The sequence below is a fragment of the Sciurus vulgaris genome, assembly GCF_902686455.1.
Source record: "Sciurus vulgaris genome assembly, chromosome: 8".
Taxonomy (NCBI): Eukaryota; Metazoa; Chordata; class Mammalia; order Rodentia; family Sciuridae; genus Sciurus; species Sciurus vulgaris.
In genome coordinates this window covers 145,623,470-145,649,999 of record NC_136468.1, presented here as the reverse complement: position 1 = coordinate 145,649,999, position 26,530 = coordinate 145,623,470, and the positions used below count along the sequence as shown (strand labels likewise).

Here is a 26,530-nt window from a genome sequence, read left to right as displayed (position 1 = left end):
AGTCTCCAGGTCATTTCATAGAGTTATATATTGACTTTGATTTTCCCTTTAAAACTTATAAATTATTCTACTTTATTTTTGTCAAAGTTTATCATCTGTTAAAAATGTTGCCATAGCGAGACGGAAGCTAGCTGGCGATCTCCTGAGATGCGTCCAAGACAAACAAGGGAAAGGCGGTGCCGACAGGGTCTGGGAGAGAATTCAAGGATGATTGAGCCCCCTGCTCTTCCGAAAGACCCACAGTCACCTTAGGACAGCGGTTCCTAATTCTGTCCAACCACTGGCTGAGACAGGGCATTGTTAGAAATACCGGTTCCTGGGTTCTGCCCTAGCTTACAGACTTAGGGTCCGTGAGGTTGTAGCTGGGAGTCTGCATTTTGTGAACAAGCGCCGCAGAACCAACAAAGAACGGTAACTGGGATTTACGCGCCCCTGAACTCCGCCCTTGCTCAGGCCCCGCCCCCAGTCTCTCCTAGGCCCCGCCCCGCCGGCCTCGTCCAAGCCCCGCCCTCTCCCGGCCTACTCGCGAGGCCTTGCAGGCTTCTTCCCGTGATCCCTTGCGCCTGGATGTCGCGGTTGCCGGGCAACGCACAGTCGGAGCGCTGGCGGCGCGGGGATCTTGCAGGGCCATGGGGCCGCCGGGCCTCGCGCCGCTCCTGCTGGTGCTCCAGGGCTGCTGGGCTTCGGTGAGCGCCCAGGACGGAGTCACCCCGGCGGCGACTACCAAGGACCTCAACTCCACCGAGCCAGCCCCGGCCACTCTTGGACCCTCCCTGTCGCCCAGGACCCCAGGGGCCCCCAGAACCCCGGAGTCCCCCAGAACCCGGGAGCCTTCTTCCCACCCCAGGCCCACCCCGGTTACGGACGGTGGGTACCAAGTGCTAAGTCCTGGGGGTCTACAGAGATCTGGAAGGGGTAGCCCGGTGAGAGGGTAATAATAGTGAGAGCTGAGGCTGCTGTGTGCTGACATTGAACGTGCCCTAGGCAGGAATCCCCCCAGCAGGGACCTAAGAGGTCGATCTTACTCCTGCCGCACAAATGAGGAAACCGAGGCTCAGCATACGTGGGACAGTGTCATATCCTTGAAAGTACATGCAGTGGTCCTGGACAGCGTGAATGCTAATGACAATAATGAATGAGTCCCTGCGGCCAAAGTTGACATTAAATAGAAAGTTTTTAGGCAGTGGTGGAGATTAATGCAGAGGTCGCATTGAACTTTTCACTTGAATTAAGAACAGACACCAACGTTCTAGCTTGTTAAGTTTGACTAGGTGAAGGCCCTTGTCAGTTGATTGGAATTTTAAAATCTCAGGATTCCTCCTGTATTTAATTGGAGTTGAGAAGGTATGAGATGAAGGCTTATGCCTGCTTCCTAGGATTTACATTTAGGGATAACTAATATATCTCTTAAAGTGATCATCTAATCCTGGAATTACAAATTTAGAGAATGTATTTATGATCTGATTTGACACATGTCTTCAGGGGATGTCTGATCCCTTGAGATTGAGGGCAAAATTTTGGGAATGTGCATTTTTCTGGGATGAGAATTCATAGTGGTCAGCAGATTCTCACAGGGTTCCTCGTCTCAAAAAAAAAAAGTTTTTTTTTTTTTTTTTAATCCTTTGTCTGGATTGAGATTATGCCCAATAGGTGTACATGTATTTTTTAAATCTCTTTTTGAGAGAAACTTTTAACTGAGTAAGGATGAGTATTAGTAAATAAAAAAGTTATTATTGGCTGACATCCTGAACTCTAGGACTTAATTTGTTACTGAACCATTATTTCTTGGAAGAGCCTCTTTTGTAAGTTATGAGTAGTCTGTAAGAAAACCTACAGCCCAGGGATACAGCTCAGTGGTAGAGCATGTACTCAGAAGGCGAAAGGGCCTGGGTTCAATCTCCAGCATCAACAAAAGTACAGAGAAATAGATTTGTACCTCAATATATAAACAAAGCTTCATTTTACATTTACCCTGTTGACCTGACAAATTGACAGGGAAGTTAAATCAGTGATAAACTGGGACAGAATATAGCCAGCTATTCAGTGTCTGAAATTGTCTAGGGTTTGTGGAATGGACTTTCATTCATGTAAGTACCCCATCAGTTAAGCATTTTCTCCACAAAATGAAGCAATGCTTGGGTCATTATGATTAGGGCATATATTCAAGGTTTGTTTTCCAGTCTGGGTGATGAATTTGTACTTGCCTTGATCTTTTTAAAGGACCTTTCTTTAGGCCCATGACAGTAATAATTCTAACTATTTGCTGTGGGCGGGCGCTGTGCTATGCTTTTCACCTGTGATGTGTCTTATTTAATCCTCCCAACAGCCCTGCACGTGGGCACTGTTACCCTGATTATTCAGGTGGGTGAATTGCCTAACTTTAGGTTGCACAGCTTTAAGGTTAGAGCTGGCTCTAGAACTAGATGGAGATTGGGCTGCAGGCTGTGCTGGTGGGAGAGTGATAACTGTTCATCCCAGTTCCCTGCTCTCCAAGCCAAACATGCAGATGATAAGAGGCGTGGAAGAGCCGCCGAGTGCTACTTAGGTCTAGTGAGTGCTCAGCAGATACTTGGTGGATGATTAAGTGCACTTGGTGGAGACTTTTTTTTTTTTTTCGAGTCATTAAACACTATTGCTTTATCGTTAGCAGTCTTACAGCTACCTATAAGGGTTTTAAGTTTTGAAAACAAATCAAAATTGTAATTTTAAACACATAAGGCAGGGAGCCTAACTGCTCGTTTTATTTTTTACATTAGTGATTATGGGTTACATCATTCTTTTATGTAGCACACACCAGAGTCCTTGTCTAGAGACAAGCATGTGACCTTAAGGGGGAAAAGGTTTGTAAGCATTGTGTGTTTATTTGCTAATAAAACCTTTCCCTCGTATACTTTTCTCTAGTGTATACCTTTTTTGGGCTACATTTTTCTTTCCTTTTTTTTTAATGGATGTTTTAAAAATTTTATTTATATGCGGTGCAAGGATCGAACCCAAGGCCTCACACATGCCAGGCAAGCGTTCTATCACTGAGCCTCGATCCAGCCTCATGGGCTACATTTTTCTAAAGCTCATTTTTACCACGAATTAATTCATATATGCAGATAAGAATCTTGTATGGACCCTCTACCAACATTTGCTTGAGACCCTTCTTTTGTTTGATAATTTTTAGGGTTGAGCTACTGTTCTGAGAAAAGAAGTAAAACACTATAGATAAGATCAAAGTCCTGATTATTCCTCTGTTCTTTTGGTACTGGGGATTGAACACAGGGGCACTTACCTGCTGAGTCAGGTCCTCGGCCCTTTTTATAATTTATTTTGAGACAGGGCCATGCTAAATTACTGAGGCTGGCTTTGAATTCATGATCCTCCTGTCTCAGCCTCCCAAGCAGATGGGATTACAGACTTGCACACCACACCCAGAGATTTTATTCCTTTTATTTCTTCCTTCCAGGCACTCATCTCTACCAAAAATTCAGTGTTTTTATTCTCATGCTCTATTTCTTTGGAAGGGGATTGTTCCCTGTTTGAAAGAGAATGAATTAATAGGGAAGTTAAATCAGTGATAAACCAGGACAGAATATAACTGAGTATTCAGTGCCCCAAATTCTCAAGATTTTTGGATGGGGTTGTTTTTTATCCACCTAAATACTCCATCTGTTAAAAAATAGAGATAAAAATGTAGTAATTAGAAATCCAGATAATGATGAATTATTAATTAAAAGTTGCTAAGTGGGGAGATTCCTAACATCCCCCCTGTATTGTCTTAATTACCGAAGCTATTTAAGCACCTGAGCCCATGTGATTCTTGAACAAGAGCCTGTGAACATGGGTTTAGCTTCAAAGCTGCAGGTTACAGATGAGGAGAGGGACAGGTATGCAATTCTTTTTCCTGGAGGCCTTAAGTAGGCCCTTTCTCTGAACCATAATCTCTAGGAAAGGACTTGAGAATCTTTGACTGAATCAGTGCACCTTATGGTCAGGTTGGGGACTTAGGTGTGCAGTGTCAGTTATCTGCATCACCTGAAAAATTTTGGAAAACTGCACGTGTCCACGTTTCACATTCAGCTTGCCAAATCAGAGTCCTTGTAGCTAGGGCACAAACAACAGGACTTTCCAAGCTTGTCAAAAGATTAGCCACTTTGGGCAAACCTCTCATGTGGAGTGCTCAGATGACCAATTTCCACTTCACAAGTGCAGTAGGAAGAACAGAACAGACCTTTTATGTGTTACTGGTTTCTGGCGCATTGTGGTGGCAGGGGGCAGTCGCTGCCTGCTGATGGCGATGCTCTGAATCCTGCCCCTCCTTTTTCTGTAGTTGCTGCTCTGTGTGTCTGTGACTTGTCCCCAGCACAGTGTGACGTCAACTGCTGTTGTGATCCTGATTGCAGCTCCATGGATTTTAGTGTCTTTTCTGCCTGCTCAGTTCCACTTGTCATGTAAGTATATGCCATGTGGTTTTGATAAAATTTGACCAGGATAATAAAATTTGGGGAAAGAAAGTGAAAAGTCGGCCAGACCGAAAACCCCAAAGCTGACTTCCTGTGTTTTGCATGGTTCACAAGGGAAACTGTGCAAAGCAATATGTAAATCAGCAGCTTTCCCTCATTTGCCTCCTGCCAGGTGGTGCAGGAAAAAGACGGGGTGCACTTTGCTTCCCAGGAGTGCAGTGCCACCCCCAGTGTCCGGGGATGGTCACATTTCAATCTGAGTTGTGAACAGATATCATGTTCCATTTTCCTATCAGTGAATGTCTCATGCATACCTGGGTGAAGAATGCGGTTTAATTTTACCTCTCTTGTTATGGACATAGTACTTGCAACAAACAACTAGAAAGATAATCAATGCTTTGTTTATACTTTTCTAATAAATCTTCCAGGAATTCTCACAGTTCACACTATATAGAACACTGGGAAATGACATTCCCAGCAGATTACAAGATAAAGAAATCATCTGTTCTGAAGGATTCATTCTCATATTTCAGAAATTTTTGAAAGAAATAGCATTTCCAAAAAGGTACATTTATTCAAGGGGAAGCCAATTTACTAGAGAGAGCTAATTTAAGTTTAGCCTTATAGCACCTTGTGGCAATCATGATAGGTTGAATTCTTTTTGGAAATATAATGGATTTTTCCATGAGAAACCATTTTATCAACCCAGTGGGAGATCAAATAGATTTCTAATACTGGAGAAGGAATGTTCTAGTCTGGTTAATTTTCTGGCTACCTGGTTGTCTTTGTTAAAAGTCATGTGCTCTCCTGCTTGGTAAGTACAGGAACCTGCGGGGAAGATTCCTACTCTAAATTGGTACCATTTTTTAAAATGAAAACTTTTTATTAGCTAATATGGTAATTTTAGGTATAGACTATAGTGTTTAGGTCAGGGGTCAACGATTTTTTTTTGTAAAGGGTCAGATAAAAATATTTTAGTCTTAAAAAAAAAAAAAACTTTAGTCTTTATTGGTCCCAAGAATCTGAAGCTTCTCTACCTTTGTTGCACAAAAGCAGCCAAAGATAAGTCATTGACTGGACATGACTGTGTCCTAGTAAAATTGATAAAAATTGGTGTGTTTTGTAGACCCCTAGCATAGAAGTCAAGACTAAATCTCGAATACCCTTGGAAAAGGACCTCAATTTTTTTTTAAAGTTTTGCTTATGACTTTCTCCTAAGGTACAGAAATAGCCAAAACAAAAGTCATGATCCCAATTAATAGAGCATTCTTATTATGTAGGTTTCAATTCACAAAAGGCTTGCTTAAACATTTGTTAAACTATCAACAAATCCTGTATATCATCCGATTGGGTTAATGCTTCATGAGCACACAAATATTTTTTTAATCTGCCACCTGTGCACAGCCCAGCGTCTGTCATGTAGTTGACCCTCATTAAAAAGGAGTTGACTTGGGCTGGGTTGTGGCTCAGTGGTAGAGAGAGTACTTCCCTAGCACGTGTGAGGCACTGGGTCCAACCCTTAGCACCATATAACAAAATAAAGACGCTTCATCCATCTACAACTACAAAAAATAAAAAAAAGTTGACTGGGCTGGGGTGCAGCTCAGTAGTGGGGCACTTGCCTTGCATGCGTGAGGCCCAGGTTTGATTAAAAAGTGGATTGGATGAATGAATTCCTCCCTGCCACCCCTAACTGTAGGCTGGAGGATCCCTGCCACTTCCAGGCCTTTCCTGTGCACTAAGCTGTCTCTCGTTCCTTATTGATTTATTTTGTTTTTGGACACTGGGGATTGAACCCAGGCACACTTTAACACTGAATTACACCCCCAGCCCTTTTTATTTTTTCTTTTGAGATAGGGTCTTGCTAAGTAGCTGAGGCTGGCCTCGAATATGCAATCCTCCTGCCTTGGCCTCTTGAGTGCTCCAGGCTTCACTGTGCCTTTCTTGAGCACTCCTGTGTGCCTGTACCAGACAAGTTCAGCCTTCGAGAACTTACCATTGATTGAGGGGGACAAACGAGTACACGGCAGTTTCTGTACCTGAGTCCCAGGAGAACTCTGAGGATTGGCATCTAACTCAGACACTAGGATAGAGAAGGCTTTCTAGGAAGATGATGGGAGCTGAGCTGTGTCCCGAAGGACAAGTTAGCTGGGCTAGCATGGAGTCCGGAGAGGGACATTCCGGGCCACGTCCTGAGGAGGAGGAGGATGGTCTGTGCAGTTATCTGCACAGCTAGGGAGGGATGTGGCACAAGAAGTGTGGAGAAGAGCTTGGGACTCGGTGCTGAGGAGCCTGTGTGGTGCCGAGGGGTCCAGATGTCCTGAAGTCCCATCTCGTGTCATTCAGCAGTGGTGTGCAAAGTGGACCACAGAGGCCAAGCCCAGTGGCAGGGAGCCAAGTAAGACCCTACTGCAGATATGGGTTGATGGCTCCCCTGCCTGCCTGGAGGCTGTGACAGTGGGACTAGATGGGAGTATGAGATGTGAACTGCGATACTGCCGGGGCTGGAGTCTTCCTGCACCGTGGCTACTGCTTCCGCTCTGGAAGCTCCTGTCTCATTACTCGCTAAAAACCCTTCAGAAGCTCTCATTACCTGTCAACTCCTGAGCTGGGTTCACATCCCCCCACCTTCTTCCAGGTCCAGGTTCCTGCTATCCTGCATCTCCAACCCCGGCCTTGGTGCTCCAGGTTCCCGGAGACCACGGCTTGCTACTTGGTGAACACTGTTGTAACCCTTGGATTAGCTCCCCATTCCCTCTGTGGATCCGAGTCCTAAAACAGTCCTTTAAGTAGAAAGGATTTTTTTTAATAGTAAAAAGTAAATGATAATATCCAGTCCTTTCAAGGGTACGGGGAAATAGGCACACTTGAGACAGTGTTGGTGAAGATGGACGTTTGACCTCTATGGAGGGCAGCCTGGCAATGCCACAGAAGCCTTGAATAATGAATCCTCCTTTCGACTGGGCAATTCTACTCCCAGGAACATAGCCCAAGGAAAGAACTGGAAACATTTATAAAGATGTTTGTATAAGGATGTCATTATAGCCTCAAATGTAATTGGGGAAAATTTGATACAACTTAAACCAAATGCAGAGGATTGGGTAAACGCTGGAGTGTATTAATAAACTGGTGTATGATGAAGTCACTTAGTGACATGCAAAGTATATTTGATGTCATGGGAAATATTAAGCATTATATATTGAGAAAGGCCTTAAGGCAGGAGGTAGATGATACCATGTTTATCATAACTCAGTCATCACATCATATCTATATCTTTTTCAATTTATTTGGGTTCATTAGTCTAGGATTGAAGACTTGACTGTACCATAATTTCTAAGCTTTAAACCTTCCAGATTTTCTTGTTCTTATAATCCTTTGAAGATAGCTTTACTCTGAAGACAAGGAATTTTGGATTCAGTCTGGGACTTATAAAGAATCTGAAGTTCTATAAAATTTTATATTTATGCTTTCAGAGTTTGCTAGGTTTGTTAACATTAAAATTTTACCCTGATCTGTTATCCTTACTTGACAAGATTTCCTTAAAGGCTATGATACTTGACTTAATTTTTCCATGAGAGGAACGTTTCAAATGTCAGACATAAACTAAATAAGAATAGGTTCAGTTCTAACATCATGGTTTCATAAATGTCTTCCAAATAGCTGTTAACATAGTTCAGTACCAGCATCTGAAATTTGTTTGTTATGGTATTGCAGATTGAACCCAGGGCATTGTACTACTGAACCACATCCCTATCCCTTTTTATGTTTTATTTTGAGACAGGATCTTGCTAAGTTGCTTAGGGCCTTGCTAAATTGCTGAGGCTGGTTTTGAACTTGTGATCCTCCTGCCTCAGCCTCCTGAGCCTCTGGGATTACAGGTGTGCACCAACATACTCAGCCCCAGCTTTTTTTATTTTGAGACAGGTTCTCATTAAATTACTGAAACTGGCCTCAAACTTGAGGTCCTTTTGCCTTAGCTTCCTGAGTAGCTGGGATTACAGGTGTGAGCCACCCTGCCCAGCAAGCATCTGACAGTTTTAAAACAATCTGAGATCACATGCTTATGCCTTAAACTTTATATATTATTATTTTTTAATTTTCAGGGGTGATAGCCAGTTTTGTAGTCAAAAAGCAGCCATCTATTCATTGAATTTTACTGCAAACCCACCTCAAAGGGTGTTTAAACTCATTGACCAGATCAATCCATCTATTTTCTGCATTCATATTACAAACTGTAAGTATTTGATGTTGATATATTTTGTGAAACTAAAAAAGTTTTTCTTTTGAAGTTATTTTATGGAAAAATATCTCATTCAGTTAGATTTGAAGTGATCATTCTGTTTTGGCTATGTGTATAATGTCTATTTCCTGAGGCCATTTTACGAGTAGCTGAAAGTAACTTTATAGACCTGTGACCTCAACATTTTTTTTTTTTAAAGTGATCATGCTTGTATAGTTGTCTTCCATTCTCACACTTGATTCAAAGGTGTTTATATTCTGGAGACAGGCATAGGAGTCCAGATTTATATAACATACATGTGACTTTTTTACTTTATTTCCTCCTGGCGTAATGGTTTAAAATCAGGTTCAGTTTTTAACTTTACCTGTGGTTTCTATTTCCTTTTTCTTATTTTTGTTAAGTACATTTGCATGAAAACAGGATCTTTATTTTTATCTGAGTGTTTAGCTCCAGTAAGTGTCTCCATCCAAAGTACTTGTGAGTGTGAAATGTTTTCAGGGTATCAAAGATCAGAGACACATTTATGGTTTCATCAGTTAAACTTCATTACCTTCATGAAATGTCTTTGTATATATTTTGGTCTTGTTCCCTGTGACTGAAAACTTAGGTGGATGTACTTCGATTTGTTATCTGAATTGACAGCTGACCAGTGACTTTTTCTCTGCCAAAACATGAGCCCAATAAACTTGCCAGCCCCTCTGTCCCCCTTGTTCTGTACACAGCATGTCTCCCCTGGACTGAAAGTGGGAGAAAGTGATGGATTCTTGTTGGCTTCTGTTGTGCTGTTCACCTGGTGCATGGGAAACCAAGAGTTCTTCACTGTTAGGAGGAGGCTGAATCAAGTGACCCTGCTTTTGTAACAAGCCTGGGGGAATCCTGGGAGAAGTGAACGTGTAACAAGACAATGTGTCTTTTTCCCATTAGCCTTAATGTTTCTAAAAGTCTGTTTCCAAAATGCTGTAGATGTCATATGTACATGTATATGACATATATATTTTATGCTGATTTAAAATGCTTTTTCTAAACAGATAAACCTGCATTATCCTTTATTAATCCAGAAGTGCCTGATGAAAACAATTTTGACAGATTGATGAAAATGTCGGCTGGTTTCACATTGAATGCAGAATTGGATTCTTCTTTCTCAACCAAATTGGATGCTGCGAATACTGCTAAATATGAGGTAAGGCAAGACTCGATTGAGTCTACTCATTGTGTCACAGATACCCTGTCCTTGTAAGCTAATTTTTAATTTACCAGCAAAACTGATTTCCTGGGACATAGAAGAATTAATATCATAGACTAAAAAATTTAGTATTTGTTTCTCTAAGTCAAACATCATGAAAATTAAAATTGGATGTTTCAATTCTGCACATAGTAATTAAGGTTGTTCTGGGATAAGGTTGTGTTTTGCTTCTGTAGAATTTGTTTTTCTCAACCTTAAAAGAGGCAGTAAAATGCTTGAGGCATGCTGCTGGGGACATGAAGTGGATTGGTTGGTGTCTGGTCCTCTTCTCAAAATCGTATTTACTTTATTTGTAGACTTTAGGAAGATGTGTGCTATTTTATAGTATACCTTTAAAATGTGGTATGTATTAACATTGAATAAACTAACTTTTTCAGAAGCATCTTTTTGAAAGGAAAGTATAAAATTAACATGTACTGGTTCTAAAAGTTAGAAATGTAGAGGTACCTATGTAAAAACTGAAGTGCTCTTTGTCTCTATTAAAATTCACACTGCTGGGGCCAGGGGTATAGCTCAGTGGTATAGCATGTGCTTAGTATGTGTTAGGCTGTGGCGGGGGAACAATGCACACTGAAAATCACTGTGAAAACACTGGTGTGTTTTTCCCAATTTTTTAATGCATCTATAAAGCATACACGTAATATTATATAGAAGTGGGATTTATAGTTACCTACATAGTTCTAGAAGGTTCTTTTATTTTTTTGGTAACATGTCTTGTACATCCTATGTCCATACAGATGTTACCATTTCTTGAACCTTTTCCATGTGCTAGTCACAGTGTATAGATTTTCTTCTTTTTTCTTTTTATTTCGGTACTGGGGTTTGAACCCAGGGATGCTTTACCACTGAGCTACATCCCCAGTCCTCCTTATTTTTTTTATTTTGAAATACAATTTTGCTAAGTTGCTGAGGGTTTCACTAAGTTGTTGAGGCTGGCCTTGCATTTGGGGTCCTCCTGCCTCAGACTTCAGAGTTGCTGGGATTACTGTGATGCGCCACCAGCTGGGCTGTGTAGAGCTTTTCAGGCATTTTCTCGTACAACCCGGGGGGAACACATCATTGTCTCATTTATCTTAGTAAAACCCAGGCACAGGAGAGTACCTCGTAAGAGCTTGTGTTGGGGCGACATTTACAAAGGGTTCCTGTGTCTGTATTTGAGCTATTGTACTCTTTTGTGGTGTTGGGATTGAACTCGTGGCCTCACCTATGCTAGGCAAGTGGCAAGTGCTGTACCATTGAGTCATATCCCTAGTCCACGCCATTCCACTCCTTTTGTGAAAAAAAAAAAAAAAATTTTTAGATGTAGATGGACACAATATCTTTATTTTATTTATTTATTTTTATGTGGTGCTCTACCACCGAGCTATACCCCCAGCCCCTGAAGCCATTCCAGTCTTTTATTTTTTTTTTCCTAGGAGCCGGGGATTGGAACCGTGGCCCTTGCTCAGGTTAGGCCAGAGCTCTCCAAAATGAGCTATTTCTTTAGCTCCACCATTCCTGTCTTAACAGACATTTGTTTCCAGTCTTTGCTATTATAATCCACAATGAACGTTCCTGTGTCTGTGTGTGTGTGTGTGTGTGTGTGCGTGGTGATATATATAAATATATATACACATTTGATTAAATTCTTAGGATACATTTCTATACATGACTTAGGATCAAAATAAATGGACATTTTGAATATTGGTAAACAGATTATCATTCAGAGAGGTTAGTTTGTACTGCCAGCTCCCTTCCTGGCACCAAGGTGTTTGGGTAAACTTTTAAATTCAAGACAATTATCCGTATAGTCAGTAGCTATAAATTTGAGTTTTGAATATTAAGGAAGAATTTTGTGGGGCATTTTGTTTGGGGAAAGAAGGCATTCTTTCATAAAATTGGTTTATGAACATTTTTTGTATGGTTTAATGTATCCTGCAACTGCTGTTTAATTAATGGTGGTGGAAATGATTCTCTCACTCCTGTGCCCAGCCACCCAGTTTCTGCCTGCAGAGGCAAACACTGTGTCAGCTCCTGTGTGTCCTCCCAGAGGAATTCCGTAATTCAGAAACCTATGAGCGCAGTGACTTGCACCGGCAGAAGCACACGTCAGCTAGATGTCAGCTCCCTGTGGGCTGCCCACTGAATCTCCCATGCCAGCAATGCAGATGGCACCTAGCAGGTGCCCTCTGGTGCTGCAGGAGCACCATAGCCGACCTTGCTTGTGTCTTTGCAGTATGGGGCTCAGCTGCAGACTTCGAATGACTCTTCAGGTTCATTTTTGAGATTCCCTTCACCGCTGATGTCCTCTCTGTGCACTGACGATAACCCAGCAGGTATGAGAGCGGCCGTTGTTGTTCTCTGTCATTGGTTCACAGTAGGCGTGCACGAGCAGGCTTTGCAACCGCAACAGCCTGGGCCGAAGAGGCCTGGCAGCGCCAGCTGGATTTCCTGCAGTGGTTGCTGCTGGGGCACTGTGACGAGTGAGCACTCACCACCAGCAAGCAGCCCACTTACTTGTTGGACACTTCCAGGTATGCTTTGGAAAGTTCCAGAGCTCGTCAATAGCTAACACTTATTAAACACTTACTGTGTGTGAAGTGATTGCATGTGTTTTCCCATTTATTTATTTATTTATTTATTTTCCCATTTATTTATTTATTTCCCAGGTTAATATCTCCAGTTTTTACTTTTAAAATTTCCTTTTCTTTTTTTTAAAAAGATCCTGGTCTATTTTTTCCTTATTTCTTTTTTTCTCCCTTTTTTATTGGTGCCTTATAATTATACACAACAATGGGCTTTGTTACATGTTCATATACACACATGATATAGCAATATAATTTGGTCTATATGTTTCCTTCAAGCTTTTGATGAGGAAGCAGAGGCCGAGGGTTTCTTGCTGGACCCTCTCAGGCGGAGGTGGGGAGCCGATGGCCTGTGCTGAACCCCACTGCCCTTCCTTGAGCCTCCAGTGAGTCCAGCTTCTCCCTTCAGGAGCAGGAGAGAGCCCAGACTGGCCCTAGGCAGTGGGGGGCAGCAGCTGAGGCCTCAGCAACCGTCTCTGTCCAGCCTCCTGTTGAGGAGACAGGATGCACGCTAGGAACGATGTAAATGAAAACCAGACACCATTTTCACCTGCCAGTTTGACAATGCTCAGAAAATTTGAAGATGTGGGGAAATTGGCACTTACCTACACAGCTGGTGGCACCCCTGAGAAGAGCAGTTTAGCTTATGTATCAAAATGATGAGGGAACGTTTGGTCCTTCACCCAGCTATTGAACCCAGGAGAATCCTGCAGAAATGCTGGCCCATGTGCAAAATAATAGGTGGCAGCATTGTTTGTGGCAGCAACAGCAGAGACAGCTTAAGTGTCCTTTAGTAGGGAACCGAGGGAATAATTATGCCACTTCTATACCAGAATGCTAATTATAAAAGGAGGAAGAAACTCTTCCTGTACTGAGACAGCATGATCTTTAAGATATATTCATTGTTCAGTTTCTAAAAAGTGAAAAATAATTTTAAAAAATGTTTGTAACTACTTATTTTCTTTTGTTTGCATACACTGTTTCCAGAAAGATATATCAGAAACTTTATCCTGGTTCCCCCAAGGGAAAGACTGGTGACAGGACAGGAGCTGAAGCAAGACTTTACTCAGGATTTTTTAGTGCCTTTTGAATTTTGTGCATGCATTTCCTAGTGGAAAACCTATTTAAAAATTTTTTTTAGTTGTTGATGGATATGTATGTATGTATGTATGTATGTATATATAGTGGTGCTGAGAATCGAACCCAGTGCCTCACGCAGGCTAGGCAAGCGCTCTACAACTGAGCCACAACCCCAGCCCTGAAAACCTATTTTTAAGCCTGATTTTAAACATATTGTATATCAGTGTTGTAACTTATTTTGCAGTATTACCTAGATTATAGTTTTCTTCAGTTACCATTGGAAACAATTGGAAATTTTCTTCTTTTTTTTCTTCTTCTTGGGAATGTTATGACTTCCAGCGTTTCTGGTGAACCAGGCTGTTAAGTGCACCCGAAGGATAAATTTAGAACAGTGTGAAGAAATTGAAGCCCTTAGCATGGCTCATTACAGCAGCCCTACAATTTTGAGGGTAAGAATTACTTTGAAGTGGAACTAACTCATTAGATATGTTTTCTGTTCTTTGTACCCTTTTAAAATTTGAAAAGTACGGAATAATTTCCATACATGATTTGCACTGAAGTTTAAATTTCTCTTCTCTAGTACTCTGATATCAATGATTATTGAAATAATTTTTATATAGTTAACTCATATTTTGCTTTCATTCATTTTGATAATAACCAATATTATCTATTTTTTTTATGAAGGTAAATTTTTAAAACACACTTTTTAAGTTGTTGATGGACCTTTATTTTATTTACACTTACATGGTGCCGAGGATTGAACCTATTGCCTCACGCATGCTAGGCGAGAGGTCTACCACAGAGCCACCACCCAGCCCCAATAATATCTATCTTGAATAAAACAAAATCGTTACTGACACCTAAAAACTTTAGAAATCATAAAAGTACCTCAGTGTCTGTGACAGAAATACTCATATTAGCACCAAAAAGGGCTTTTTTTTTTTTTTCTTTCTCATAAACAGACTGAAAAAGAAGAGAAAATCCACTTTCTGGTTGGCAAATAAAATAGGCAGGCAGGAGAGGACAGGAAGCGGGCTTGCTGGAGCAGGGGGAAGAGGTCCCTTGTCCCTGGTGGCAGCGACTGAAGCTGGAACTGAATATGGGCACGAGACGGAGGGGAGGGGGTTCCCTGAGAGGAGAAGACACTTCAGGGATAAAAATGGATATGATTTTTGTCCAGAGCCCCTTCCTGATTTCCTCTTGTGGGGAAAGCCGAGGTAGGGCAGTCCGTGGCCCCATTGTTAACTGGGCTTTAGGATCAAGTTGAGTGTTTAGACTCAAGTTAAGGTTACCCTTTCCTTTCCCTTTTTAAATTTAATTTTACTTTTTTGGTACTGGGGATCAAACCCAGGAATCCTTTACCACTGAGCCACATCCCAGCCCTTTTTATTTTTTGTTTTGAGATAGGGTCTCACTAAGTTGCTTAGGCCTCACAATGTTGCTGAGGCCGGCCTTGAACTTGTGATCCTCCTGCCTCGGCCTCCCAAGCCCCTGGGGTCGCAGGTGTGTGCCAATGAGGTTTAACCTTTCTTCTGCCTCCTTTCCTCTCCCTCTCCTCCTAAGTCAGCCCTGCACGCCTGTGAGTTCTTCCACTTAGCTTCTCATGGTTGTCGTCAGTAGTCCCTCAGCATCCCAGACACGTCCATCTGTCCCTGTCCCCAAAGCCCCCAGTGGTCTAAAAGGTTATCTGGTGATGAGGCTGGGAGCGAGGGGGACTGGAAATGGGGGAAGGTGGACCCCTTCAGAAGGAGCCGCAGCTGTGCTGGGGGTCTCCTTCCAGTGAGGACTGTGCAGCGAGTGAGCGGGAGGGCAGGATGCCTCCCTTCCCCAGGGTTGTGGCCATATGGAAACTGCAGTGATGGTGCCCAAGCCCGGCAGTGGCTGACAGGCACGCGTGAGCTGGCCTGTCGTGCTTCCAGCCAGGAGGAAGTGATCGTAGGTGGTGTGACCATTATGACAGATACAGACAATACAGGTGGGACACCTTGATTCAAGAGGTTCTGTTGTTCCTGTAAAATCTTTAATAGGATGAAATGGCCTTTAGTCAAGGTCTGAAAAAGCTGTGAAAATACAGCTCTTCGTCATACTTCATAAAATTCATGTGTTTTCTTTTTATTTAGGTGCCTAATTCAGGAGTAGAGGTAAGAGGTTTTGTTTAATTTTTTTTTCAGTTGTCAATGGACCTTTATTTTATTTATATGTGGTGCTGAGAATCGAACCCAGGACCTCACCATGCCAGGCAAGCACTCCGCCACGGAGCCCCACCCCAGCCCTGTTTGTTTTTGCAGTGCTGGGGATGGACCCCGGGCCTCACACCTGCCAGGCAAGCGCTCACCTGAGCTCCCCCAGCCCCTCACTTTTCCCTGTTTAGATGACAAGGCTGACTTGACTGACAGTGGGGCCCAGTGCCCTTTCAGGGACTCCTGCTGTCTTCTTGGTCTCCCACCAGGGAAGCTGGCTGGCTCCCAGGATGCCAGCTCCCAGCATAGCACCTGGAAACACCTGGGTGCACACACCTGGGTGGGAGGTGCCTGTGAACCCAGTCCCCAAGGAGGCCTGACGGTGGCTTGTCTTGGCCTCCCAAAGCCTTTGGAAGGGGTCAGCCCAGGTTCCTCAGTCACTTTGGTTGTTACTTCCTCGTCTGCCATGTGCCTACGCCTCCCTGGGTCAAGTGGGTCGGTGGCTATGAAGGGCTGGCGTGGGGCTGGGCGACCTGTGCGTGCAAGGTGCAGGCATAGCGCCTGCACACAGGTAGCACTTGGATGCCGGTCCTGGCTGCAGTGGGTCTGGCTGAGTCTGGACACAGAAGTAGCCCTGGCTTTGGACTCCTGCTCGCACGTGGCCCTGAGTGCCTCACCTAGGCTTGTTTTCCAAGTGCAGCCTGGGCCCTGCCCAGCGGGCAAACACTGCACCTGGAGCCCAGCGGCTCCGGGGGGCGCAGGGGAGGGCCAGGAGCCCCGCCGACCCTCCTCCTTGTGGGTTCCTCGAGAAACCCAGTGTGAAGTCATGCCAGGGGCTCCCCATGGCTCCAGCCACTGGAAAGTGCCCCGGTTCTGCCGACCCAAACTCGAGTGGTCCAGCCTCGTGTGTGCCGCGTCCTTCGTTCAGGGCGGCGCCCGTGTGTGGGGGACGCCCCGTGAGTTGGGCTGAGTGACGACTGGCTGCCTGGGAGGATGGTTGAGTCATAGGGAGGGCTGTCCCGAGGATGGTGCTTCCCAGAGGCGCGAACAGGCGCCTCTGAAGTCCTTGGATGCCTCTGCAGTCACAGGAGGTAGGCCCTGTTATTGTCACTCTGGGGCAGACGGGTCACAGAATTAGCTGGCCCAGGGCCACAGAGCTGGGAAGGGGTTCCAGGCTACCTGGCCCCAGAGAGCTTGCGCCTTGCCCGGGACACCAGGCTAGCTGGAGCAGGCCACCGCCTTGCCTTGCCTCACCTGCTCCCAGTGTCCCGAAGGCGGAGGGCCTTCCACCTCAGGTCTGAGTGGCACCACAGCTTGTGCTCCGAAGGGCAGTCATGTAAACCAGAGCAAGGATTGTTTACATGAAAGTTTAAAAAAGCAACGTTTGGGGTCTGTCAGCGATTCGGGGACAGAGATTGGAGCCAGTGCCCCCGTTAAGGGAAGCTGCCGTTGTTCCCCAAAGCCTTTCCCCATCTGCAGCCCCAGCGGGAGAGGGTGAAGTCTGGCCCTGCATTCTCATGTCACTGTGTGCAGTTCTTTCTGTTTTTTTTTTTTTTTTTTTTTTTTTTTTTTTTTTTTTTTAGTTGTAGATGGACACAATACCTTTATTTTTTAAATTTTATTTATTTTCAGTACTGGGGATCAAACCCAGGGACGCTTGACCACCAAGCCACATCCCCAGCCCTCTTTTGTATTTTTATTTAGAGACAGGTTCTCGCTAAGTTGTTGAGGCTGGCTTTGAACTCAAGATCCTCCTGCCTCAGCCTCCCGAGCAGCTGGGATTACAGGCGTGTGCCACTGTGCCCAGCGATACCTTTATGTTCTTTATTTATTTTTATGTGGTGCTGAGGATGGAACCAGTGCCTCACGTGGGCTAGGCAAGCGCTCCACCACTGAGCCACAACCCCAGCCCCTGCTGTACTTCTTTACCCGTGGGGAGTCTGGGGATGGCATGTGACCCAGCAGGACATGAAGGAGATTAGACCAGGGTCACTGGTTCTCAAGTCTGTTCCAGTGAGGTGTCGATAGGCGAGTGTAGCTTCTGCCTTTGAGTGGAGCCTTCAGTTGTTGCCAGCCAGGTGCTCATCTGGATGGGCCTCCATTGGAGGCTGGTGTGGCCGGGCACAGCTTCTTGGGGCCCATTCTCTCTACAGAGGAGGGGCCTGCATGTTCACAGGAAGGAATCCAGGGTTTTCAGTGACTTAAACGAGAGCTAGAAAATCTGAGCCCAGGACACCGCCTGGCCCTCCAACCCGGCAGTGTCCCGTGAGGTGGAGGGCATTGTGGTGGTTGGATTTGTCTCTGCCACTCTTGTCTCACAACAGCTCTCTTTTGTGAGTGAACCATGGCATGTTTTTATATGAGAGGTTTTGCCCTAGGGCAGTTTCAGGTTTCTTGGTCATGGGAGCAGACACAGAAGGACAGCTTATTCATCTCTAACGTGACAGCCTAAGTACTTACAATTTAAAATTATGAACAGCTTGGCACACGATGGAGGGCAGAGTTCAGAACAACATGAACAACTGGATACATTAGCTTCCTTCCTAAGTGGTGGTTTCCAAAAATGGAAATGTAAAGCGCGCGTCAGATTCGCAAAGGGTCCCAGCTGTCTTTAGAGGTGCTTGCTCTTTGTCACTTTGCTGGTGATGGCCACAAATGACAAGTGTCCTTTAATAGCATTGGGATCACCAGGCTTCCTGATTTTGCTTTAAAGGATTTCCTGTCTGTTTTGTCTTGTCCACGATTCCACCACCCACCCAGAGATAATCACCCCGTGTGTGTGTGTGTGTGTGTGAAGTTGTGTATCACTTGAGTCGAGAGTGTGTTCGTTGCGGCTGTGGGGTTTGTGGGTATGTATCTGGGGGCTGTGTGTGGAATGTGCACGTGTGTGTTTTCCTCAGGAGGAGTTGTGTTTGGGGCTGAGGGCATTTGTGTGCACTTGTGTTGGATGCTATCATGGAGTTGTGTGTCATGCGTGTGATCTAACTCACATACCTTTTTGTGTGTGTGCTGGGCTTGAACCCAGGCCTGCTGCTTGCTGAGCACAAGCTCTCCCACTGAACTCAAGCCCTAAACTTTCCATTTTGATGTGTAGTTCGGTGGTTTTTAGGGTACTCACAAGGTTGTGCCACCACCACGATGTTCCAATTCTAGAATGTTCTCATTGCCATAAGAGAAACCCTGTGCTCATTAGTAGTCACTTCCCTTCTTTCCCAGCTCTCTCCCCAGGCCCTGGCAACCACCAGTCTACTTTTTTGTCTTTATGGATTTGCCTGTTTGGACATTTCATATAAATGGAATCATGTAATATGAGTAGCCTTTGGTGCCAGGCTTCTTTCTCTTAGCATGTTTTGAAAATGTATCCGTATTGTAGCAGGTCGTCGTCATTATTGTCATATATCATTTTTGTGGGTGATAATATTCCCTCAGAAAGAGCACATTTTATTTATCACTCCTTAGTTGATGGCCCTTTGGGTTGTTTTCAGTGTTATGAACAGGCAGCTGTGAATATTCATTTATGAGTTTTTGTATGACTGTGTTTTCAGAGGTAACTACTTTTCAAGTTTTGATGCTATCCTTCTCTAGCATTTTCCTTGTGAATGTATACATAGATGTATGTGTAAATATTTGTATTTTTGCAAGTGAGGAATCAACATATGCATATCATTCAGTAGCAAGCTTCCCCAACTTGGCCATCTAGATCTTCAGAAGTTTGTTTCAGTTTTGTTATTTTAACCCTTGGTCATGGAGTGTAGTGTCTCTAATAATCGAGTTCTTCTTCACTTTGTAGGTTCCTATCACTATCCAATCCATCGTCATTCAGTCTCTAAATAAAACGCTGACCCGACTGGAACACACCGATGTGCTGTGGCCGGCTCTCGCCAGTGCTGGGCAGGAGAGGATCTGCATTAACGTCGTTCTTGAGGTAGGTGCCCAGCTTGGCGTGGCGGGCTCTGCGTATGTGTGTCCTGGGCAGGGCATCTGGACCCCTTCAGAGCGGACTCTGGCTCACAGTGTGGTGGCCTGGCCTTTATGCTCACATCAGAGGGTGTTTGACACACAAACCCAGCAACTTGCAAGAATACATCAAAATTTTGTTGCTGCCGTTGCATTTCTGTGGACGTTTCCTCTGCAAATAAGCTAGTGACATTCTACTTGAAGCAGCTGATTTGGAACCTGTTTACAGCAGATGGGCACAGAGTCTCAGGTGACCCCGGCTACTGGGGTGGTACTAAGGGAATACCTCCTACAGGAAATATCCGTTGGACCACAAAAAAGTTGCAAGAAATGGGGAAGGATTTTCTGCTTATGGATATTTGAGTTATGAATATAATTAGTGAAATGTAACGGAGGCAGGTGTATTTGGAGCATCGTTTTGTTTTAGGTAAAGTACAGCCTCACATATACAGATGCAGGTGAAATAACAAAAGCCGCTCTCTCATTCCTTCTGGGGACAGTTAGCAGTGCAGTGATTCCCCTGCAGCAGAAGTTTGAAATTCACTTCATTCAGGTAAGTTTGGCCAATTTTGTTCAAGTATTTAAGTACCAAGTTAAGAAGGAACCCTAACTTCTTAGAACCACTTTAGAAGTATTGCCACATCTGACCCTTTGTACTGAAGGGCTTGTGTGTGGCCTGTGACGTCTGTGATGAAGCCGGGCAGGGTCCCTGTGTCTTTTCCTTCTGGGAATAAGCCTCCCTTCTGTGTCAGCTTGTTCTTTCCCAGCACGGCGCCCTCCCACACCCAGAAGATGTATTTATAGTTCTGAGTGGGGGGAAATTCTTTAACAGGTTGGCAATTATGAAAGGCATTTCATTTTCTCCCTGTTGTTTCCTTATTAAAATGAAGATTTATCTGGGGGCATGTCTTCACTGTCTTTCAGCAAGAAACAGAGCCGGTGCCTCTCAGTGGAAACCCTGGTTATGTCGTGGGGCTCCCGGTAGCGGCTGGGTTTCAGCCTCAGAAGGGATATCCTTTTTGTTTCTGTGGAGGTTGATTTCCCTGTCCACACACCTGGCCTACGCTTCTCTTTCCTGCTAAAGTCCTATGGGGACGAGAGACCTGGTGGGCCAGAGCTTCCTCAGGACAGCTCTGTGGGCGTGCGTGTATGTCTGTCTGTCTATTTGACTGCATAGCCAGAGGGACTGAGTGGAGACAGTGGGACTTGGGGAAATGCTGGTGTTTTAAAACCAAATCTTCTGATAGATAAGTTGGTGTTTGGATGCATTTAATTTCACATTTAAACAGAGACTCCTAAACAAACTTAGTGATTTTGAAAATTTGGAATGAATTTTGAAGGATGCTTTCTGAGGATTTCTTTTTCCTAAGGAACCTAGTTATAACAATTACTTTGTCCCCTCCTGGGAAATAACTGTCAGCATCCCATAGGCCTAGAGAAGGGGACTTGGGGAACTCCCTCACATCTCATGTCACCAGGGACACTGTTTTCTGACTGACTGGAAACCAGGTTGCTCTAGCACCAGGCGACTGTCCCTTAACTGTCTGTGAATGTCCGGGATCATTCAGACAGCGAATAGATTTGGACAACTCACTATCCTCCACAGCTCGGCTGAGCAGGACTGTCTAGCCGTGGAGGGGATGCGGACCCCAGTGTTGTTTGGTTACAATATGCAATCTGGCTGCAAGCTGAGGTGAGAGAGTGACTTTGAAGTTGCTTGTGTTGATCAGAAAACAGAACATTCAGGGCTGGGGATATGGCTTAGTTGGTAGAGTGACTGCCTTGTGTGCACAAGTCCCTGGGTTCAATTCCCAGGATAACAAAAACCAAACAAACAAAAAAAGAAAACAGAATATTCCCAGTCTTCCCCATTTTAACCAAGCCTCTGCCTCAGCAGATGAGCGCATATAAACGCCACCATAGTTTATTATCATTATTAATGAATAGTAGCAAAGTGATCACAACCATTTTTCTTGCCAAATATGGCAGACTAAAAATCTCAAAGTGTGCTTCATGTTCAAGGTCACATAGCACTTGCGTTCAGAGCAAAAATGTTTTCCTGGTAGTCCTTCCCATATTTCTGAATTTTAATGTACACAGTACAAGAAAACCAGTGAAAGGAAGGCTAAATGTGATCTCTACTTTGAATTTATCTTTTTATTATCAAATATGTGTACATCATATAAAATGCCCATCAGCTCTGTAGGACTTGTTATATAAGCAGCGGTTCTTCCCCTCATTCACCCATCTCAGATACCATCAAGTTCAACTCTTCTAGCTGGGTTTTTGGAAATCTACCTCCAGATCTTTAATCTGCATTTAATGTATTGATTTTTTTGGCTTTATAATTTTTTTTTTATTGAGCCCCCCCTTCTGGCTCTTTCTCTTTCGCTCCCTTTCCCACCGCCCACATGTCAGTCTTCTCAGGGTGGTTTTGTCACTGTTCTGGTTAGGCCAGCTTTCATCATTTCCATATTCTGATCTTAGACCAGATTTCTCAAAGGGGGTTCCACGGAATACTTCTCGGTAAGACATCCGTAGGCAGAGGTCTATGATTCAGGGTGTTTGGGAACACCAGACCACCAGGTTAGAACCGTGAGTCCTTCCTGTCGGACTTCTCACATGCCAGTGCTTCAGGAGGGACGGGGACATGCGGAGGCAGTGTGTCCTCAACTTTTGTCCATGGCACCCTTCCTGTACAGAGAACTGGAACACAATTTGGGAAACATGGTTTTGGAGTGTTTCCATGGCCAGGATTCTGCAAAGTTAGGGACACTGTAGTTTCTGTCCAGTTATTTCCCCCTCGGAAGTGAGGAAATAATGCAAATGGAAAGGGGTGTGTATCATTGAGGCTTTTAAAACTGGTGGATGACTGTCACCTGGCCTCTTTTTCCTTCCCAAAGACTGTCCAGCACCATCCCATGTCGGTTAGTGGTGCGGAAGGTGAAGGACCTGCTGAGGGGCCAGGGCTTCCCAGATTATGTGGCCCCATTTGGAAATTCCCAGGCTCAGGATGTGCTGGACTGGGTGCCTGTCCACTTCACCACCCTGTCGTCCAACGTGAAGGTAAAGGGGAGAGGCCACATGCTTGCAGTCCCTTGGACTTCTGGGTGGGGTGACGGGCAGCTAGGGCTATGCCCATGAAGAAGGTGGGGTGCTCTGTGTGAGGAGCTGGGCTCTGTTGGCAGAGTGGCCTGGACCTTGAATACTGCTTTTGCCTTTGTTGGCGATGTCATGTTTGGTCAGCCAGTTCACGGGCTTGAACCTGTTTCCTCATCTGGGATGGGAACGATGGTACTGACCTCGTGGGTCAGTAAATGAGACCCTTGGCAGGTACCTAGTGTCACTCCATAAACAAACCTTTGCAATCACCATCCTATAACTACAGGTGGGGCATCCCTGATCCACAACTCGGAAATTCTAAGTGCTCCAAAAGCTGAGACATTTCAAATACCCACGCTACTACACAAGTGGAAAATCCCACACCTGGCTTCCTGTGATGGTCACAGTCAAATGTAGCACACTAATGATATCGCATAGCCAGACGTGGTGGCATACGCCTGTAATTCCAGTGATGAGGCAGGAGGATAGTAAGTTCCAGGCTAGTCTCAGCAATTTATTGAGTCCCTGTCTCAAAAATTTAAAGGAGGGGTAGCCCAGGGTTAGAGTACCCCTGGGTTCAATCCCCAGTACTGACAGGTAGGTAAGTAGGGAGGGAGGGAGGTAAATAGAAAGAAAGAAAAAGCTAGCTCCAGTCTATGTGTATATGAAAACTGAATTTCACATTTGAGGTTGGGCCCTGTCCCCAAGAAATGTCACTCAGGCATATGCAAATGATCCAAAATCTGAAGAAAAAAAAAAAAAAAAATCCAACACACTTTGGGTCCCAAGCGTTTCAGATGCGGGATGATCGACCTGCACCTTTACTGTGGGTGCTGTGCGTGCCCTCCCAGCACAGGGAGGTCTCAGGCCGCCTCCTGTAGAGGCAGCCCACGTGAGTGCTCTCAGTGCCAAAGTTCCCCAAGGAGTTTAATGGAAGTTGACATCCCACAGATCGTGCCTGGTCACACGTGATTCTTCCGCCCACTGTTTTCTTTTGTCTTGCAGTCAGTGTGGGCCGTCCCGTCACGGAGGCCTGCGCTCCAGCTTGTGCCCTAATTGCCCAGCTATTTCTTGTCATGCTTTCTGCAGGCCTCTCATTATCCGCTTCGCATATTTATAGCTCAGGCATAATGGGGTGAGGCAGCTCACCGGCTCTGATCCCGCCCTCTCGCAGCAGAGATCCAGGATTGTCTGCTGCTGCTCTGCTGCTCAGTCTCCGCTAAGCTCAGCTGCCTAGTGAAGCTTGCAAATCGCTCTGGCCTCTTGGTGCTGGATGTAGACACCCGGTTATTACTGCCCCTTGGAGGGAAGGTGCTGGCTAGGAGCGGAGGCAGCCTCCAGCCTGAGCTGGGCGTCTGGACCATGGCATGGATGCGCTCAGTGCAGAAGATGTGTTGCTAGTATCTTTGATAACATACACCACTGGATCCCACTGTCGCCTCTTAATTGCTAATGATGGAATTAAGTAAAAGAATGCTTACATTTCCTCCCACTTCAACCCTCTGCCCCCAGGGCCTGGTGCCTGCCAGCTCTCCCAACCCTTTTTATTTTGAAACAGGCTTTCACTAAGTTGCCCAGGCTGGCCTTGAACTCTTGATCCACCTGCCACAGCCTCCCAAGTAGCCTCTCAGTGCATTTTCACGTGCTGTGCAATGGAGCAACGAGTCGAGTTCACTCCCCACTCCCTCCTCTCCTCTGGCTAGTTTCTCTCCTGAATTATCTCTGAGGTAGATGTAGACGATCCCAAGTTCCTGAGCGTCCCACAGCTGGGGGCAAGATGGCCAGTGCTGTCGGCCTCCTCAGGACCAGCAGAGATGGAGAAATTATGCCAGGTGTTATGGTATTTTTGGAGCATTGAGGACTTTAATAATATGTGCCTTTCAAAGCTGTTTTTATCTGAACTTCTAGTCTATTCACTCTCTTGCTCAGAACATTTTGTAATATGTGGAACATTTTATAATTAAAACTCTGAACTGCAGATTAGGTTTGACTTGAGGTTGTGTAATATTCAAATTGATTAATGGCATTTGGTTTTACAGGATTTTTGCCAGCTTCCCGTGGCTTTGGTTATAGAAGTGAAGTGGACTAAGTACGGGTCCCTCCTGAACCCACAGGCCAGAATAGTCAACGTCACTGCAAAGCTCATTTCCTCCTCATTTCCTGAGGTAGGCCTACCTGGAGTGAAAGGTGCGGGGTGGCCCGGGGTGTAGCTCAGCGGTGGAGCGCTTGTCTCGTCTGCCGGGGGCCCTGGTGTGCCCCCCCAGCGCTGCAAAACAACACACCACAAAGTCTAAGACAGATCCAGACAGAACTCAAGTGGGACAGGTGAAATTTATTCCTTGGTAAAAAAGATTACAACATAGATTTGTAAAACAACATAGATTTGTAAAACGATTTTCCTGTCATTAGTATTTACATGGAGGGGGAACCCGCTGGTAAAGGTCTTATTTGTACTGACAGTCTTGATTAGATTTGATCTTTAAAACTCTCACAAAATGGAATCAGTTGATAGTGGCGGGTCAGTCGGGACCACCTGGGCCAACTCCTCTCGGCCTGGGCAGTGGCCCATTGGCCCCTGGCTACCTGTCATCTCCACGAACTGGGAAGAGGAGGAGAGAGGTCTCGTCTCTGTCCTCCGGGCCGCACACTGCAGGGTGGGGCTGCATCTCTGGCTCTCTGTTACAGGCCAGTGCCGGAAATGAAAGGACAGTTCTCATTTCCTCTGTGGTGACTTTTGTGGCAGCGTCTGCACCTGCAGAGGCAGGCTTCAGAGCTCGGCCTGCCATCAACGCCAGGCTGCCCTTCAACTTCTTCTTCCCATTTGTGTGACGTAAGTGGTCCCTGGAGGATACTGAGTCCCACCTCGGGGTCTTCACCTCTGGAACGTGTGCACGTGGGGCCACAGTCCCTGAGACAGCCCACTTCCTCACCTCTGCAAGCCTTGGTGTTGCCCCCAAACCAACACACGCTGCCCCTGGACTGGCTCCGGCTCTCTTGTCCCCTTCTGGAGATTTCACTCTGCTTGGTTTGGATTTAGAGTTGGTCAGAGATGGAAATGGTCTTTGGGGGGATGGTGGAAAGAACAGACCCAAAGTAGCGAGCATGTCAGGGATCTACTGGTTTACTCAGCCCTGCTGTAATGCAAGTTATTTTTAAAATTTTCATTGTTTCTAGCTCATGTTTTCTTTCAAGTCCTATTGAAATAAGTACAAAAATAGCAAAATACGTATAAAATCATGCAAGTAGGGTGCGAAGCCTCACCAGGGACTCTTAACAGATCATGTGAATTACAGGGCAGCCTTGGGTCTAATTGCCACCCTGCCCCAGGCCCTGCAGTGAGCTGGCTCTGCAGGTGGCGGGCTGCGTGGGATGCCAAGGGTACGGGAGGAGGGCTCAAGGGAAGAGGCTATTTTATACATTCATTGTACAGTAATTGAGAACCACGTGTCAGGTGGCAGAACACGGATACCTCATAGGAGGGTCCTGGGCACCCAAATGACATCCCTGTGGTGACAACAGCAGAAGCTCTTTAGAACAGCTTGGGAATAAAAAGGGCTTTTCTAGAACAGGCTGGAGGCTAAGGTAGCTGCTTTTCTTTTTCTTCCAGAATGAAAGGATGTGCCAGTCCCAGCATAATGATATGAAATTCGAAAACTGTACATTTGATGAGATTAAACCTTATATACAACTAGTACTTGTTCAGCGTGTTCATATTT

At 45.1% G+C, this 26,530-nt stretch overlaps 1 protein-coding gene across 4 annotated transcripts; it reads left to right on the top strand.

The window, feature by feature from the left end:
• The first annotated feature begins 561 nt into the window (after positions 1–561).
• On the top strand, positions 562–26,505 carry TCTN1 (tectonic family member 1). Of its 4 annotated transcripts, XM_079149564.1 has the most exons (16): positions 562–867; positions 4,316–4,436; positions 8,552–8,682; positions 9,717–9,868; positions 12,147–12,183; positions 12,289–12,444; positions 13,915–14,024; positions 15,696–15,716; positions 19,546–19,680; positions 20,140–20,265; positions 20,637–20,722; positions 21,265–21,405; positions 22,616–22,778; positions 24,854–24,979; positions 25,500–25,644; positions 26,422–26,505. In XM_079149564.1, exons 1-15 carry the CDS (start codon positions 630–632, stop codon positions 25,641–25,643), a joined length of 1,887 nt encoding a protein of 628 aa, XP_079005690.1. In that variant the 5' UTR covers positions 562–629; the 3' UTR covers position 25,644; positions 26,422–26,505. The 4 variants fall into 4 exon arrangements, with proteins under 4 accessions (XP_079005690.1, XP_079005691.1, XP_079005692.1 ...); XM_079149565.1 differs by lacking the exon at positions 15,696–15,716 and having other exon boundaries at positions 25,500–26,505; XM_079149566.1 differs by lacking the exon at positions 12,289–12,444 and having other exon boundaries at positions 12,147–12,246; positions 25,500–26,505.
• Positions 26,506–26,530: the final 25 nt, after the last annotated feature.

Bases quoted from the DNA above. Each gene is read 5' to 3' on its own strand.
- TCTN1 (XM_079149564.1), top strand. From the start codon at position 630: ATGGGGCCGCCGGGCCTCGCGCCGCTCCTGCTGGTGCTCCAGGGCTGC. The intron at 868-4,315 runs GTGGGTACCAAG...CTTTTTCTGTAG, and splicing joins GCCCACCCCGGTTACGGACG to TTGCTGCTCTGTGTGTCTGT. The intron at 9,869-12,146 runs GTAAGGCAAGAC...GTGTCTTTGCAG, and splicing joins CGAATACTGCTAAATATGAG to TATGGGGCTCAGCTGCAGAC.